At 45.8% G+C, this 13003-nt stretch overlaps 1 protein-coding gene across 1 annotated transcript in view; it reads left to right on the top strand.

Annotated features, from left to right (window-relative positions):
• Nucleotides 1–13003, top strand: part of LOC135552290 (NT-3 growth factor receptor-like) — a 77381-nt gene that overhangs the window by 55173 nt on the left and 9205 nt on the right. The window contains exons 7-8 of the mRNA XM_064983831.1: nt 5533–5705; nt 7610–7853. Of these exons, the coding sequence (XP_064839903.1) occupies nt 5533–5705; nt 7610–7853 (417 nt within the window). The remainder of the gene's footprint in view (nt 1–5532; nt 5706–7609; nt 7854–13003) is intronic.

The raw sequence follows: 13003 nt of genomic DNA, 5'->3' as shown, positions 1-13003 counted from the left end.
GATGAAGGGATGTTACTGAGTGATGAGGGGATGTTACTGAGTGATGAGGGGATGTTACTGGGTGATGAGGGGATGTTACTGAGTGATGAGGGGATGTTACTGAGTGATGAGGGGATGTTACTGGGTGATGAGGGGATGTTACTGAGTGATTAGGGGATGTTACTGAGTGATGAGGGGATGTTACTGAGTGATGAGGGGATGTTACTGGGTGATGAGGGGATGTTACTGAGTGATGAGGGGATGTTACTGAGTGATGAGGGGATGTTACTGGGTGATGAGGGGATGTTACTGGGTGATGAGGGGATGTGTTGTTACTGAGTGATGAGGGGATGTTACTGAGTGATGAGGGGATGTTACTGAGTGATGAGGGGATGTTACTGAGTGATGAGGTGATGTTACTGAGTGATGAGGGGATGTTACTGAGTGATGAGGGGATGTTACTGGGTGATGAGGGGATGTTACTGAGTGATGAGGGGATGTTACTGAGTGATGAGGGGATGTTACTGAGTGATGAGGGGATGTTACTGGGTGATGAGGGGATGTTACTGAGTGATGAGGGGATGTGTTGTTACTGAGTGATGAGGGGATGTTACTGAGTGATGAGGGGATGTTACTGGGTGATGAGGGGATGTGATGTTACTGAGTGATGAGGGGATGTTACTGAGTGATGAGGGGATGTTACTGAGTGATGAGGGGATGTTACTGAGTGATGAGGGGATGTTACTGGGTGATGAGGGGATGTTACTGGGTGATGAGGGGATGTGTTGTTACTGATTGATGAGGGGATGTTACTGAGTGATGAGGGGATGTTACTGAGTGATGAGGGGATGTTACTGAGTGATGAGGGGATGTTACTGAGTGATGAGGGGATGTTACTGAGTGATGAGGGGATGTTACTGGGTGATGAGGGGATGTTACTGGGTGATGAGGGGATGTTACTGAGTGATGAGGGGATGTTACTGAGTGATGAGGGGATGTTACTGAGTGATGAGGGGATGTTACTGGGTGATGAGGGGATGTTACTGGGTGATGAGGGGATGTTACTGAGTGATGAGGGGATGTTACTGGGTGATGAGGGGATGTTACTGAGTGATGAGGGGATGTTACTGAGTGATGAGGGGATGTTACTGAGTGATGGGGGGATGTTACTGATTGATGAGGGGATGTTACTGGGTGATGAGGGGATGTTACTGGGTGATGAGGGGATGTGTTGTTACTGATTGATGAGGGGATGTTACTGAGTGATGAGGGGATGTTACTGAGTGATGAGGGGATGTTACTGAGTGATGAGGGGATGTTACTGAGTGATGAGGGGATGTTACTGAGTGATGAGGGGATGTTACTGGGTGATGAGGGGATGTTACTGAGTGATGAGGGGATGTTACTGAGTGATGAGGGGATGTTACTGAGTGATGAGGGGATGTTACTGAGTGATGAGGGGATGTTACTGAGTGATGAGGGGATGTTACTGAGTGATGAGGGGATGTTACTGGGTGATGAGGGGATGTTACTGGGTGATGAGGGGATGTTACTGGGTGATGAGGGGATGTGTTGTTACTGAGTGATGAGGGGATGTTACTGAGTGATGAGGGGATGTTACTGGGTGATGAGGGGATGTTACTGGGTGATGAGAGGATGTTACTGAGTGATGAGTGGATGTTACTGGGTGATGAGTGGATGTTACTGGGTGATGAGGGGATGTTACTGAGTGATGAGAGGATGTTACTGGGTGATGAGGGGATGTTACTGGGTGATGAAGGGATGTTACTGGGTGATGAGGGGATGTTACTGAGTGATGAGGGGATGTTACTTAGTGATGAGGGGATGTTACTGAGTGATGAGAGGATGTTACTGAGTGATGAGGGGATGTTACTGAGTGATGAGGGGATGTTACTGAGTGATGAGGGGATGTTACTGAGTGATGAGGGGATGTTACTGGGTGATGAGGGGATGTGTTGTTACTGAGTGATGAGGGGATGTTACTGAGTGATGAGGGGATGTTACTGAGTGATGAGGGGATGTTACTGAGTGATTAGAGGATGTTACTGAGTGATGAGGGGATGTTACTGACTGATGAGTGGATGTTACTGGGTGATGAGGGGATGTTACTGAGTGATGAGGGGATGTTACTGGGTGATGAGGGGATGTTACTGGGTGATGAGGGGATGTTACTGGGTGATGAGGGGATGTTACTGGGTGATGAGGGGATGTTACTGGGTGATGAGGGGATGTTACTGGGTGATGAGGGGATGTTACTGGGTGATGAGGGGATGTTACTGAGTGATGAGGGGATGTTACTGGATGATGAGGGGATGTTACTGGGTGATGAGGGGATGTTACTGGGTGATGAGGGGATGTTACTGGGTGATGAGGGGATGTTACTGAGTGATGAGGGGATGTTACTGGATGATGAGGGGATGTTACTGGGTGATGAGGGGATGTTACTGAGTGATGAGGGGATGTTACTGAGTGATGAGGGGATGTTACTGAGTGATGAGGGGATGTTACTGGGTGATGAGGGGATGTTACTGAGTGATGAGGGGATGTTACTGAGTGATGAGGGGATGTTACTGGGTGATGAGGGGATGTTACTGAGTGATGAGGGGATGTTACTGAGTGATGAGGGGATGTTACTGAGTGATGAGGGGATGTTACTGGGTGATGAGGGGATGTGATGTTACTGAGTGATGAGGGGATGTGATGTTACTGAGTGATGAGGGGATGTTACTGGGTGATGAGGGGATGTTACTGAGTGATGAGGGGATGTGTTGTTACTGAGTGATGAGGGGATGTTACTGGGTGATGAGGGGATGTTACTGAGTGATGAGGGGATGTTACTGGGTGATGAGGGGATGTTACTGAGTGATGAGGGGATGTTACTGAGTGATGAGGGGATGTTACTGAGTGATGAGGGGATGTTACTGGGTGATGAGGGGATGTTACTGAGTGATGAGGGGATGTTACTGAGTGATGAGGGGATGTTACTGAGTGATGAGGGGATGTTACTGGGTGATGAGGGGATGTTACTGAGTGATGAGGGGATGTTACTGAGTGATGAGGGGATGTTACTGAGTGATGAGGGGATGTTACTGGGTGATGAGGGGATGTTACTGAGTGATGAGGGGATGTTACTGAGTGATGAGGGGATGTTACTGAGTGATGAGGGGATGTTACTGGGTGATGAGGGGATGTTACTGAGTGATGAGGGGATGTTACTGAGTGATGAGGGGATGTTACTGGGTGATGAGGGGATGTTACTGAGTGATGAGGGGATGTTACTGGGTGATGAGGGGATGTTACTGAGTGATGAGGGGATGTTACTGGGTGATGAGGGGATGTTACTGGGTGATGAGGGGATGTTACTGGGTGATGAGGGGATGTTACTGGGTGATGAGGGGATGTTACTGGGTGATGAGGGGATGTTACTGGGTGATGAGGGGATGTTACTGGGTGATGAGGGGATGTTACTGAGTGATGAGGGGATGTTACTGAGTGATGAGGGGATGTTACTGAGTGATGAGGGGATGTGTTGTTACTGAGTGATGAGGCGATGTTACTGAGTGATGAGGGGATGTTACTGAGTGATGAGGGGATGTTACTGAGTGATGAGGGGATGTTACTGAGTGATGAGGGGATGTTACTGGGTGATGAGGGGATGTTACTGAGTGATGAGGGGATGTTACTGGGTGATGAGGGGATGTTACTGGGTGATGAGGGGATGTTACTGAGTGATGAGGGGATGTTACTGGGTGATGAGGGGATGTTACTGAGTGATGAGGGGATGTTACTGAGTGATGAGGGGATGTTACTGAGTGATGAGTGGATGTTACTGGGTGATGAGGGGATGTTACTGAGTGATGAGGGGATGTTACTGAGTGATGATTGGATGTTACTGGGTGATGAGGGGATGTTACTGAGTGATGAGGGGATGTTACTGAGTGATGAGGGGATGTTACTGAGTGATGAGGGGATGTTACTGAGTGATGAGGGGATGTTACTGAGTGATGAGGGGATGTGTTGTTACTGAGTGATGAGGCGATGTTACTGAGTGATGAGGGGATGTTACTGAGTGATGAGGGGATGTTACTGAGTGATGAGGGGATGTTACTGAGTGATGAGGGGATGTTACTGGGTGATGAGGGGATGTTACTGAGTGATGAGGGGATGTTACTGGGTGATGAGGGGATGTTACTGGGTGATGAGGGGATGTTACTGAGTGATGAGGGGATGTTACTGGGTGATGAGGGGATGTTACTGAGTGATGAGGGGATGTTACTGAGTGATGAGGGGATGTTACTGAGTGATGAGTGGATGTTACTGGGTGATGAGGGGATGTTACTGAGTGATGAGGGGATGTTACTGAGTGATGATTGGATGTTACTGGGTGATGAGGGGATGTTACTGAGTGATGAGGGGATGTTACTGAGTGATGAGGGGATGTTACTGGGTGATGAGGGGATGTTACTGAGTGATGAGGGGATGTTACTGAGTGATGAGGGGATGTTACTGAGTGATGAGGGGATGTTACTGGGTGATGAGGGGATGTTACTGGGTGATGAGGGGATGTTACTGAGTGATGAGGGGATGTTACTGAGTGATGAGGGGATGTTACTGAGTGATGAGGGGATGTTACTGAGTGATGAGGGGATGTTACTGAGTGATGAGGGGATGTTACTGAGTGATGAGAGGATGTTACTGAGTGATGAGGGGATGTTACTGAGTGATGAGGGGATGTTACTGGGTGATGAGGGGATGTTACTGGGTGATGAGGGGATGTTACTGGGTGATGAGGGGATGTTACTGGGTGATGAGGGGATGTTACTGAGTGATGAGGGGATGTTACTGAGTGATGAGGGGATGTTACTGGGTGATGAGGGGATGTTACTGGGTGATGAGGGGATGTTACTGGGTGATGAGGGGATGTTACTGAGTGATGAGGGGATGTTATTGAGTGATGAGGGGATGTTACTGAGTGATGAGGTGTTTTTTAGGTTTGTATAACTGAAGACCTAATCCAGCAGTATCCCAACAGAACATCTCTCTTCTTCCCAGAGCCTGAAGGACCCCAACCTGTCTGTTGTCTATATGCTGTAGTTCCGTCTGTAAACCAACAGTACTTCTCCATCTCATCCACAGACCCTGAAACCACTAGCCTGTCCCTTTGGTTCCCAGAGCCTGAAGGACCCCAACCTGTCTGTTGTCTATATGCTGTAGTTCCGTCTATAAACCAACAGTACTTCTCCATCTCATCCACAGACCCTGAAACCACTAGCCTGTCCCTTTGGTTCCCAGAGCCTGAAGGACCCCAACCTGTCTGTTGTCTATATGCTGTAGTTCCGTCTATAAACCAACAGTACTTCTCCATCTCATCCACAGACCCTGAAACCACTAGCCTGTCCCTTTGGTTCCCAGAGCCTGAAGGACCCCAACCTGTCTGTTGTCTATATGCTGTAGTTCCGTCTATAAACCAACAGTACTTCTCCATCTCATCCACAGACCCTGAAACCACTAGCCTGTCCCTTTGGTTCCCAGAGCCTGAAGGACCCCAACCGGTCAGCCAGAAAAGACTTCCAGAGAGAAGCTGAGCTGCTCACGAACCTCCAGCACGACCACATTGTTAAGTTCTATGGGGTCTGTGTGGATGGGGATCCCCTCATCATGGTGTTTGAGTACATGAAGCATGGGGACCTCAACAAGTTCCTCAGGTAGTGGTATAGGAACAATGCTGTTACACAGGGGCGCCTCTTTGGTTTTAGAAGTGGGGGGGACATAACCTGACGTGAGGTCTGGAATATTGGGGGGGAATCTAAAGCTAATTTCTTGCATTTTTTTTTACACAATCCAACATGTCGTCTCTATTTAGAACAAAACGAAAGCAAAAAATGTCCAAAGTTATCAAGCTCATGTAAGAGATCAAACTCCTCTGTCTCTACTACTCCTCTGTCTCTACTACTCTTCTGTTCTGTTTCATATATCTCTCTTCAGAGTCCAAGCTCCAGATGGCCAGGCTCTACAGACTGTATAGATGAAGGTTTATGTTTCTCTCTCTCCAGAGTCCATGGTCCTGATGGCCAGCCTCTACAGACTGTATAGATGAAGGTTTATGTTTCTCTCTCTCCAGAGTCCATGGTCCAGATGGCCAGCCTCTACATACTGTATAGATGAAGGTTTATGTTTCTCTCTCTCCAGAGTCCATGGTCCAGATGGCCAGCCTCTACAGACTGTATAGATGAAGGTTTATGTTTCTCTCTCTCCAGAGTCCATGGTCCAGATGGCCAGCCTCTACAGGCTGTATAGATGAAGGTTTATGTTTCTCTCTCTCCAGAGTCCATGGTCCAGATGGCCAGCCTCTACAGGCTGTATAGATGAAGGTTTATGTTTCTCTCTCTCCAGAGTCCATGGTCCAGATGGCCAGCCTCTACATACTGTATAGATGAAGGTTTATGTTTCTCTCTCTTCAGAGTCCAAGCTCCAGATGGCCAGCCTCTACAGACTGTATAGATGAAGGTTTATGTTTCTCTCTCTCCAGAGTCCATGGTCCTGATGGCCAGCCTCTACATACTGTATAGATGAAGGTTTATGTTTCTCTCTCTGCAGAGTCCATGGTCCAGATGGCCAGCCTCTACAAGATGAAGGTTTATGTTTCTCTCTCTCCAGAGTCCATGGTCCAGATGGCCAGCCTCTACAGACTGTATAGATGAAGGTTTATGTTTCTCTCTCTCCAGAGTCCATGGTCCAGATGGCCAGCCTCTACATACTGTATAGATGAAGGTTTATGTTTCTCTCTCTTCAGAGTCCAAGCTCCAGATGGCCAGTCTCTACAGACTGTATAGATGAAGGTTTATGTTTCTCTCTCTCCAGAGTCCATGGTCCAGATGGCCAGCCTCTACAGACTGTATAGATGAAGGTTTATGTTTCTCTCTCTCCAGAGTCCATGGTCCAGCTGGCCAGCCTCTACATACTGTATAGATGAAGGTTTATGTTTCTCTCTCTCCAGAGTCCATGGTCCAGATGGCCAGCCTCTACAGACTGTATAGATGAAGGTTTATGTTTCTCTCTCTCCAGAGTCCATGGTCCAGATGGCCAGCCTCTACAGGCTGTATAGATGAAGGTTTATGTTTCTCTCTCTCCAGAGTCCATGGTCCAGATGGCCAGCCTCTACAGGCTGTATAGATGAAGGTTTATGTTTCTCTCTCTCCAGAGTCCATGGTCCAGATGGCCAGCCTCTACAGACTGTATAGATGAAGGTTTATGTTTCTCTCTCTCCAGAGTCCATGGTCCAGATGGCCAGCCTCTACATACTGTATAGATGAAGGTTTATGTTTCTCTCTCTTCAGAGTCCAAGCTCCAGATGGCCAGTCTCTACAGACTGTATAGATGAAGGTTTATGTTTCTCTCTCTCCAGAGTCCATGGTCCAGATGGCCAGCCTCTACAGACTGTATAGATGAAGGTTTATGTTTCTCTCTCTCCAGAGTCCATGGTCCAGCTGGCCAGCCTCTACATACTGTATAGATGAAGGTTTATGTTTCTCTCTCTCCAGAGTCCATGGTCCAGATGGCCAGCCTCTACATACTGTATAGATGAAGGTTTATGTTTCTCTCTCTCCAGAGTCCATGGTCCAGATGCTATGATCCTTGTGGATGGCCATCCCGTTCAAACTGACGGAGAGCTGGGTCTGTCCCAGATGTTACACATTGCTACCCAGATCTCAGCCGGCATTGTGTACCTGGCCTCCCAGCACTTTGTCCACAGAGACCTGGCCACCAGGAACTGTCTCGTGGGCAACGGGCTGTTGGTGAAGATAGGAGACTTCGGGATGTCCAGAGACATCTACAGCACAGACTACTACAGGGTAAGGACTCATGTATGGATGGACTATAGCATTTGGACTGAGAGATTTGTTAATTTATGTGCCATTTCCTTTAACTTCTTAGTGATCCCTTCCCGCTCGAATCCTGGTAACGGTATTCATTTGACAACATCCAGTGAAATTGCAGAGCACCAAATCCAAAAACAGAAATACTCATAATAAGAATTCATTAAACATACAAGTTTATACAGCAAAATACAGCTGAACGTCTTGTTAATCCAGCCGCAGTGTCAGATTTCAAAAAGGCTCTACGGCGAAAGCAGCTCTATGACGAAAGCAGACCATGCGATTTTCTGAGGACCCCGCATACAAGCACATTGATATCATATTTCAACCAGCCAGGCACGACACGAAAGTCAGAAATAACGAAAACATAGTGAAGCACCAAAATATTTGAGTCCACCTGGAGTGACACATGGAAGAGCAGGGCTACTTCTTCCTTTCTCAAAAGAAAAACATCAACCAATTTCTAAAGACTGTTGACATCTAGTGGAAGCAAATAGGAACTACAAGCAGATTCCTATTAAAAAGGGTTTACCACAGAAATCTAATGCAAAACAGATTGACCTATAAAAAATCCCAGGCTGGATTGTGCTCGGGGTTCCGCCTGTCAAATCAGTTCTGTTATACTCACAGACATTATTCTAACGGTTTCAGAGTGTTTTCTATCCAAATCTAATAATGATATGCATATCCTAGCATCTGGGCCTGAGTAGCAGGCAGTTTACTTTGGGCACGCTTTTCATCCGGACGTGAAAATACTGCCCCTTATCCCAAAGAAGTTTTTCATCTAGAGCAGAAAAATGTCCTTATATGATAAGTAACCACAGTAGGGCAGTCCACGAGGGGGCGTAGTGCCCCCCTTGAAGAAACCACAGTGGGACAGTCCACGAGGGGGCGTAGTGCCCCCCTTGAAGAAACCACAGTGGGACAGTCCACGAGGGGGCGTAGTGCCCCCCTTGAAGTAACCACAGTGAGACAGTCCACGAGGGGGCGTAGTGCCCCCCTTGAAGAAACCACAGTGGGGCAGTCCACGAGGGGGCGTAGAGCCCCCTTTGAAGTAAACACAGTGGGTCAGTCCACGAGGGGGCGTAGTGCCCCCCTTGAAGTAACCACAGTGGGGCAGTCCACGAGGGGGCGTAGTGTCCCCCTTGAAGTAACCACAGTGGGTCAGTCCACGAGGGGGCATAGTGCCCCCCTTGAAGTAAACACAGTGGGTCAGTCCACGAGGGGGCGTAGTGTCCCCCTTGAAGTAACCACAGTGGGGCAGTCCACGAGGGGGCGTAGTGTCCCCCTTGAAGTAAACACAGGGGGGCAGTCTCACTGTGGCAGTCTCTATGGGGGTGCCACAGGGTTCAATTCTTGGACTGACTCTCTTCTCTGTATACATCATTGAGGTCGCTCTTGCTGCTGGTGAGTCTCTGATCCACCTCTACGCAGACGACACCATTCTGTATACTTCTGGCCCTTCTTTGGACACTGTGTTAACAACCCTCCAGGCAAGCTTCAATGCCATACAACTCTCCTTCCGTGGCCTCCAATTGCTCTTAAATACAAGTAAAACTAAATGCATGCTCTTCAACCGATCGCTACCTGCACCTGCCCGCCTGTCCAACATCACTACTCTGGACGGCTCTGATTTAGAATACGTGGACAACTACAAATACTTAGGTGTCTGGTTAGACTGTAAACTCTCCTTCCAGACCCATATCAAACATCTCCAATCCAAAGTTAAATCTAGAATTGGCTTCCTATTTCGCAACAAAGCATCCTTCACTCATGCTGCCAAACATACACTTGTAAAACTGACCATCCTACCAATCCTCGACTTTGGCGATGTCATTTACAAAATAGCCTCCAATACCCTACTCAACAAATTAGATGCAGTCTATCACAGTGCAATCCGTTTTGTCACCAAAGCCCCATATACTACCCACCACTGCGACCTGTATGCTCTCGTTGGCTGGCACTCGCTTCATACTCGTCGCCAAACCCACTGGCTCCATGTTATCTACAAGATCCTGCTAGGTAAAGTCCCCCTTTATCTCAGCTCGCTGGTCACCATAGCATCTCCCACCTGTAGCACACGCTCCAGCAGGTATAACTCTCTAGTCACCCCCAAAACCAATTCTTTCTTTGGCCGCCTCTCCTTCCAGTTCTCTGCTGCCAATGACTGGAACGAATTACAAAAATCTCTGAAACTGGAAACACTTATCTCCCTCACTAGCTTTAAGCACCAACTGTCAGAGCAGCTCACAGATTACTGCACCTGTACATAGCCCACCTATATTTTAGCCCAAACAACTACCTCTTTCCCTACTGTATTTAATTTATTTATTTATTTTGCTCCTTTGCACCCCATTATTTTTATTTCTACTTTGCACATTCTTCCACTGCAAATCTACCATTCCAGTGTTTTACTTGCTATATTGTATTTACTTTGCCACCATGGCCTTTTTTTGCCTTTACCTCCCTTATCTCACCTCATTTGCTCACATCGTGTATAGACTTGTTTATACTGTATTATTGACTGTATGTTTGTTTTACTCCATGTGTAACTCTGTGTCGTTGTATGTGTCGAACTGCTATGCTTTATTCTGGCCAGGTCGCAATTGTAAATGAGAACTTGTTCTCAACTTGCCTACCTGGTTAAATAAAGGTGAAATAAAATAAATAAATAAATAAAAGTCCACGAGGGGGCGTAGTGTCCCTCTTGGTTCTATGTGGAGGAAGCTGCCTCATGTCAACCTGTCAACATGTTATTGTTACAATCTGGTGAATTTCTGTTCTTCCCAACAACCTCACGTAATGAACGTGTGAGAGAGACATCTGAAATGTATTTTATTATATCAGCTTTATTTAACCAGATGGGCCATTTCCAACTGCAACCTGGCCAAGATAAAGCAACCTCACGTAATGAACGTGTGAGAGAGACATCTGAAATGTATTTTATTATATCAGCTTTATTTAACCAGATGGGCCATTTCCAACTGCGACCTGGCCAAGATAAAGCAACCTCACGTAATGAACGTGTGAGAGAGACATCTGAAATGTATTTTTTTACGATCACAGTTCCCCTTAACGACATCACAATTCACCATAATGACATCACAATTCACCATAACGACATCACAATTCACCATAATGACATCACAATTCCCCTTAACGACATCACAATTCATCATAATGACATCACAATTCCCCTTAACGACATCACAATTCACCATAATGACATCACAATTCCCCTTAACGACATCACAATTCACCATAATGACATCACAATTCCCCTTAACGACATCACAATTCCCCATAATGACATCACAATTCCCCATAATGACATCACAATTCACCATGATGACATCACAATTCCCCTTAACGGCATCACCATTCACCATAATGACATCACAATTCCCCTTAATGACATCACAATTCACCATAATGACATCACAATTCCCTGTAATGACATCACAATTCCCCGTAATGACATCACAATTCCCCGTAATGACATCACAATACCACTCAATGACAAGGTGAAAACAAGTTGTTAGAAATGTTGTAATGTATTATAAATAAAAAACAGAAATACCTTATTTACATAAGTATTCAGACCCTCAGAGCTCAGGTGCATCCTGTTTCCATTGATCATCCTTGAGATGTTTCTAACAACTTGATTGGAGTCCACCTGTAGTAAATTTAATTGATTGGACATGATTTGGAAAGGCACAACCCTATCTATATAAGGTCTCACAGTTGACAATGCTGAGGAGTGGCTAGATGATGGTTCTGTGCTTCCAACTTCGTGGTAACAGTTTGGGGAAGGCCCTTTCCTGTTTCAGCATGACAATGCCCCTGTGCACAGAGCGAGGTCCATGCAGAAATGGTTTGTTGAGATCGGTGTGGAAGAACTTGACCGTCCTGCACAGAGCCCCTGACCTCAATCCCATCACAAAACATTGTGTTGAATTGGAAGGCTGGCTACGAGCCAGGACTAATCGCCCATCATCAGTGCCCGACCAGACAGAGAAGAACAAAAGTACTTCGCCTTTGTAGTTGAAACCAGGACAGGCTGATATCTCCACAGGGCTGAAGAGCATGCCTCTGTACTGTGAGTTATCATCACAACTCGTTAATACCAGACAACAGTGAGTCATCATCACAACTAGTTAATACCAGACAACAGTGAGTCATCATCACAACTAGTTAATACCAGATAACAGTGAGTTATCATTACAACTCGTTAATACCAGACAACAGTGAGTTATCATTGCAACTTGTTAATTCCAGATAACAGTGAGTTATCATCACAACTAGCTAATAACTAGTTAACAAAAGACAACAGTGAGTTATCATCACAACTAGTTAATACCAGACAACAGTGAGATATCATCACAACTAGTTAATACCAGACAACAGTGAGATATCATCACAACTAGTTAATACCAGACAACAGTGAGTCATCGTCACAACTAGTTAATACCAGATAACAGTGAGTTATCATTGCAACTTGTTAATTCCAGATAACAGTGAGTTATCATCACAACTAGCTAATAACTAGTTAACAAAAGACAACAGTGAGTTATCATCACAACTAGTTAATACCAGACAACAGTGAGTTATCATCACAACTAGTTAATACCAGATAACAGTGAGTTATCATCACAACTAGTTAATTCCAGATAGCAGTGAGTTATCATCACAACTAGTTAATTCCAGATAACAGTGAGTTATCATCACAACTAGCTAATACCAGACAAGTAGTTAATATCAGATGACAGTGAGTTATCATCACAACTAGCTAATACCAGATAACAGTGAGTTAGCATCACAACTAGTTCATACCAGATAACAGTGAGTTATCATCACAACTAGTTAATACCACACAACAGTGAGTTATCTTGACAACTAGTTAATACCAGGTAACAGTGAGTTATCATCACAACTAGTTAATACCAGACAACTAGTTAATAACTAGTTAACACCAGATAACAGTGAGTTATCATCACAACTAGTTAATACCAGACAACAGTGAGTTATCATCACAACTAGTTAATTCCAGATAAAAGTGAGTTATCATCACAACTAGCTAATACCAGACAACTAGTTAATATCAGATAACAGTGAGTTATCATCAC

This window comes from Oncorhynchus masou, chromosome 2 (genome assembly GCF_036934945.1).
Source record: "Oncorhynchus masou masou isolate Uvic2021 chromosome 2, UVic_Omas_1.1, whole genome shotgun sequence".
Taxonomy (NCBI): domain Eukaryota; kingdom Metazoa; phylum Chordata; class Actinopteri; order Salmoniformes; family Salmonidae; genus Oncorhynchus; species Oncorhynchus masou.
The sequence above is the reverse complement of the archived record's forward strand: the minus strand, read 5'-3'. Positions and strand labels throughout refer to the sequence as shown.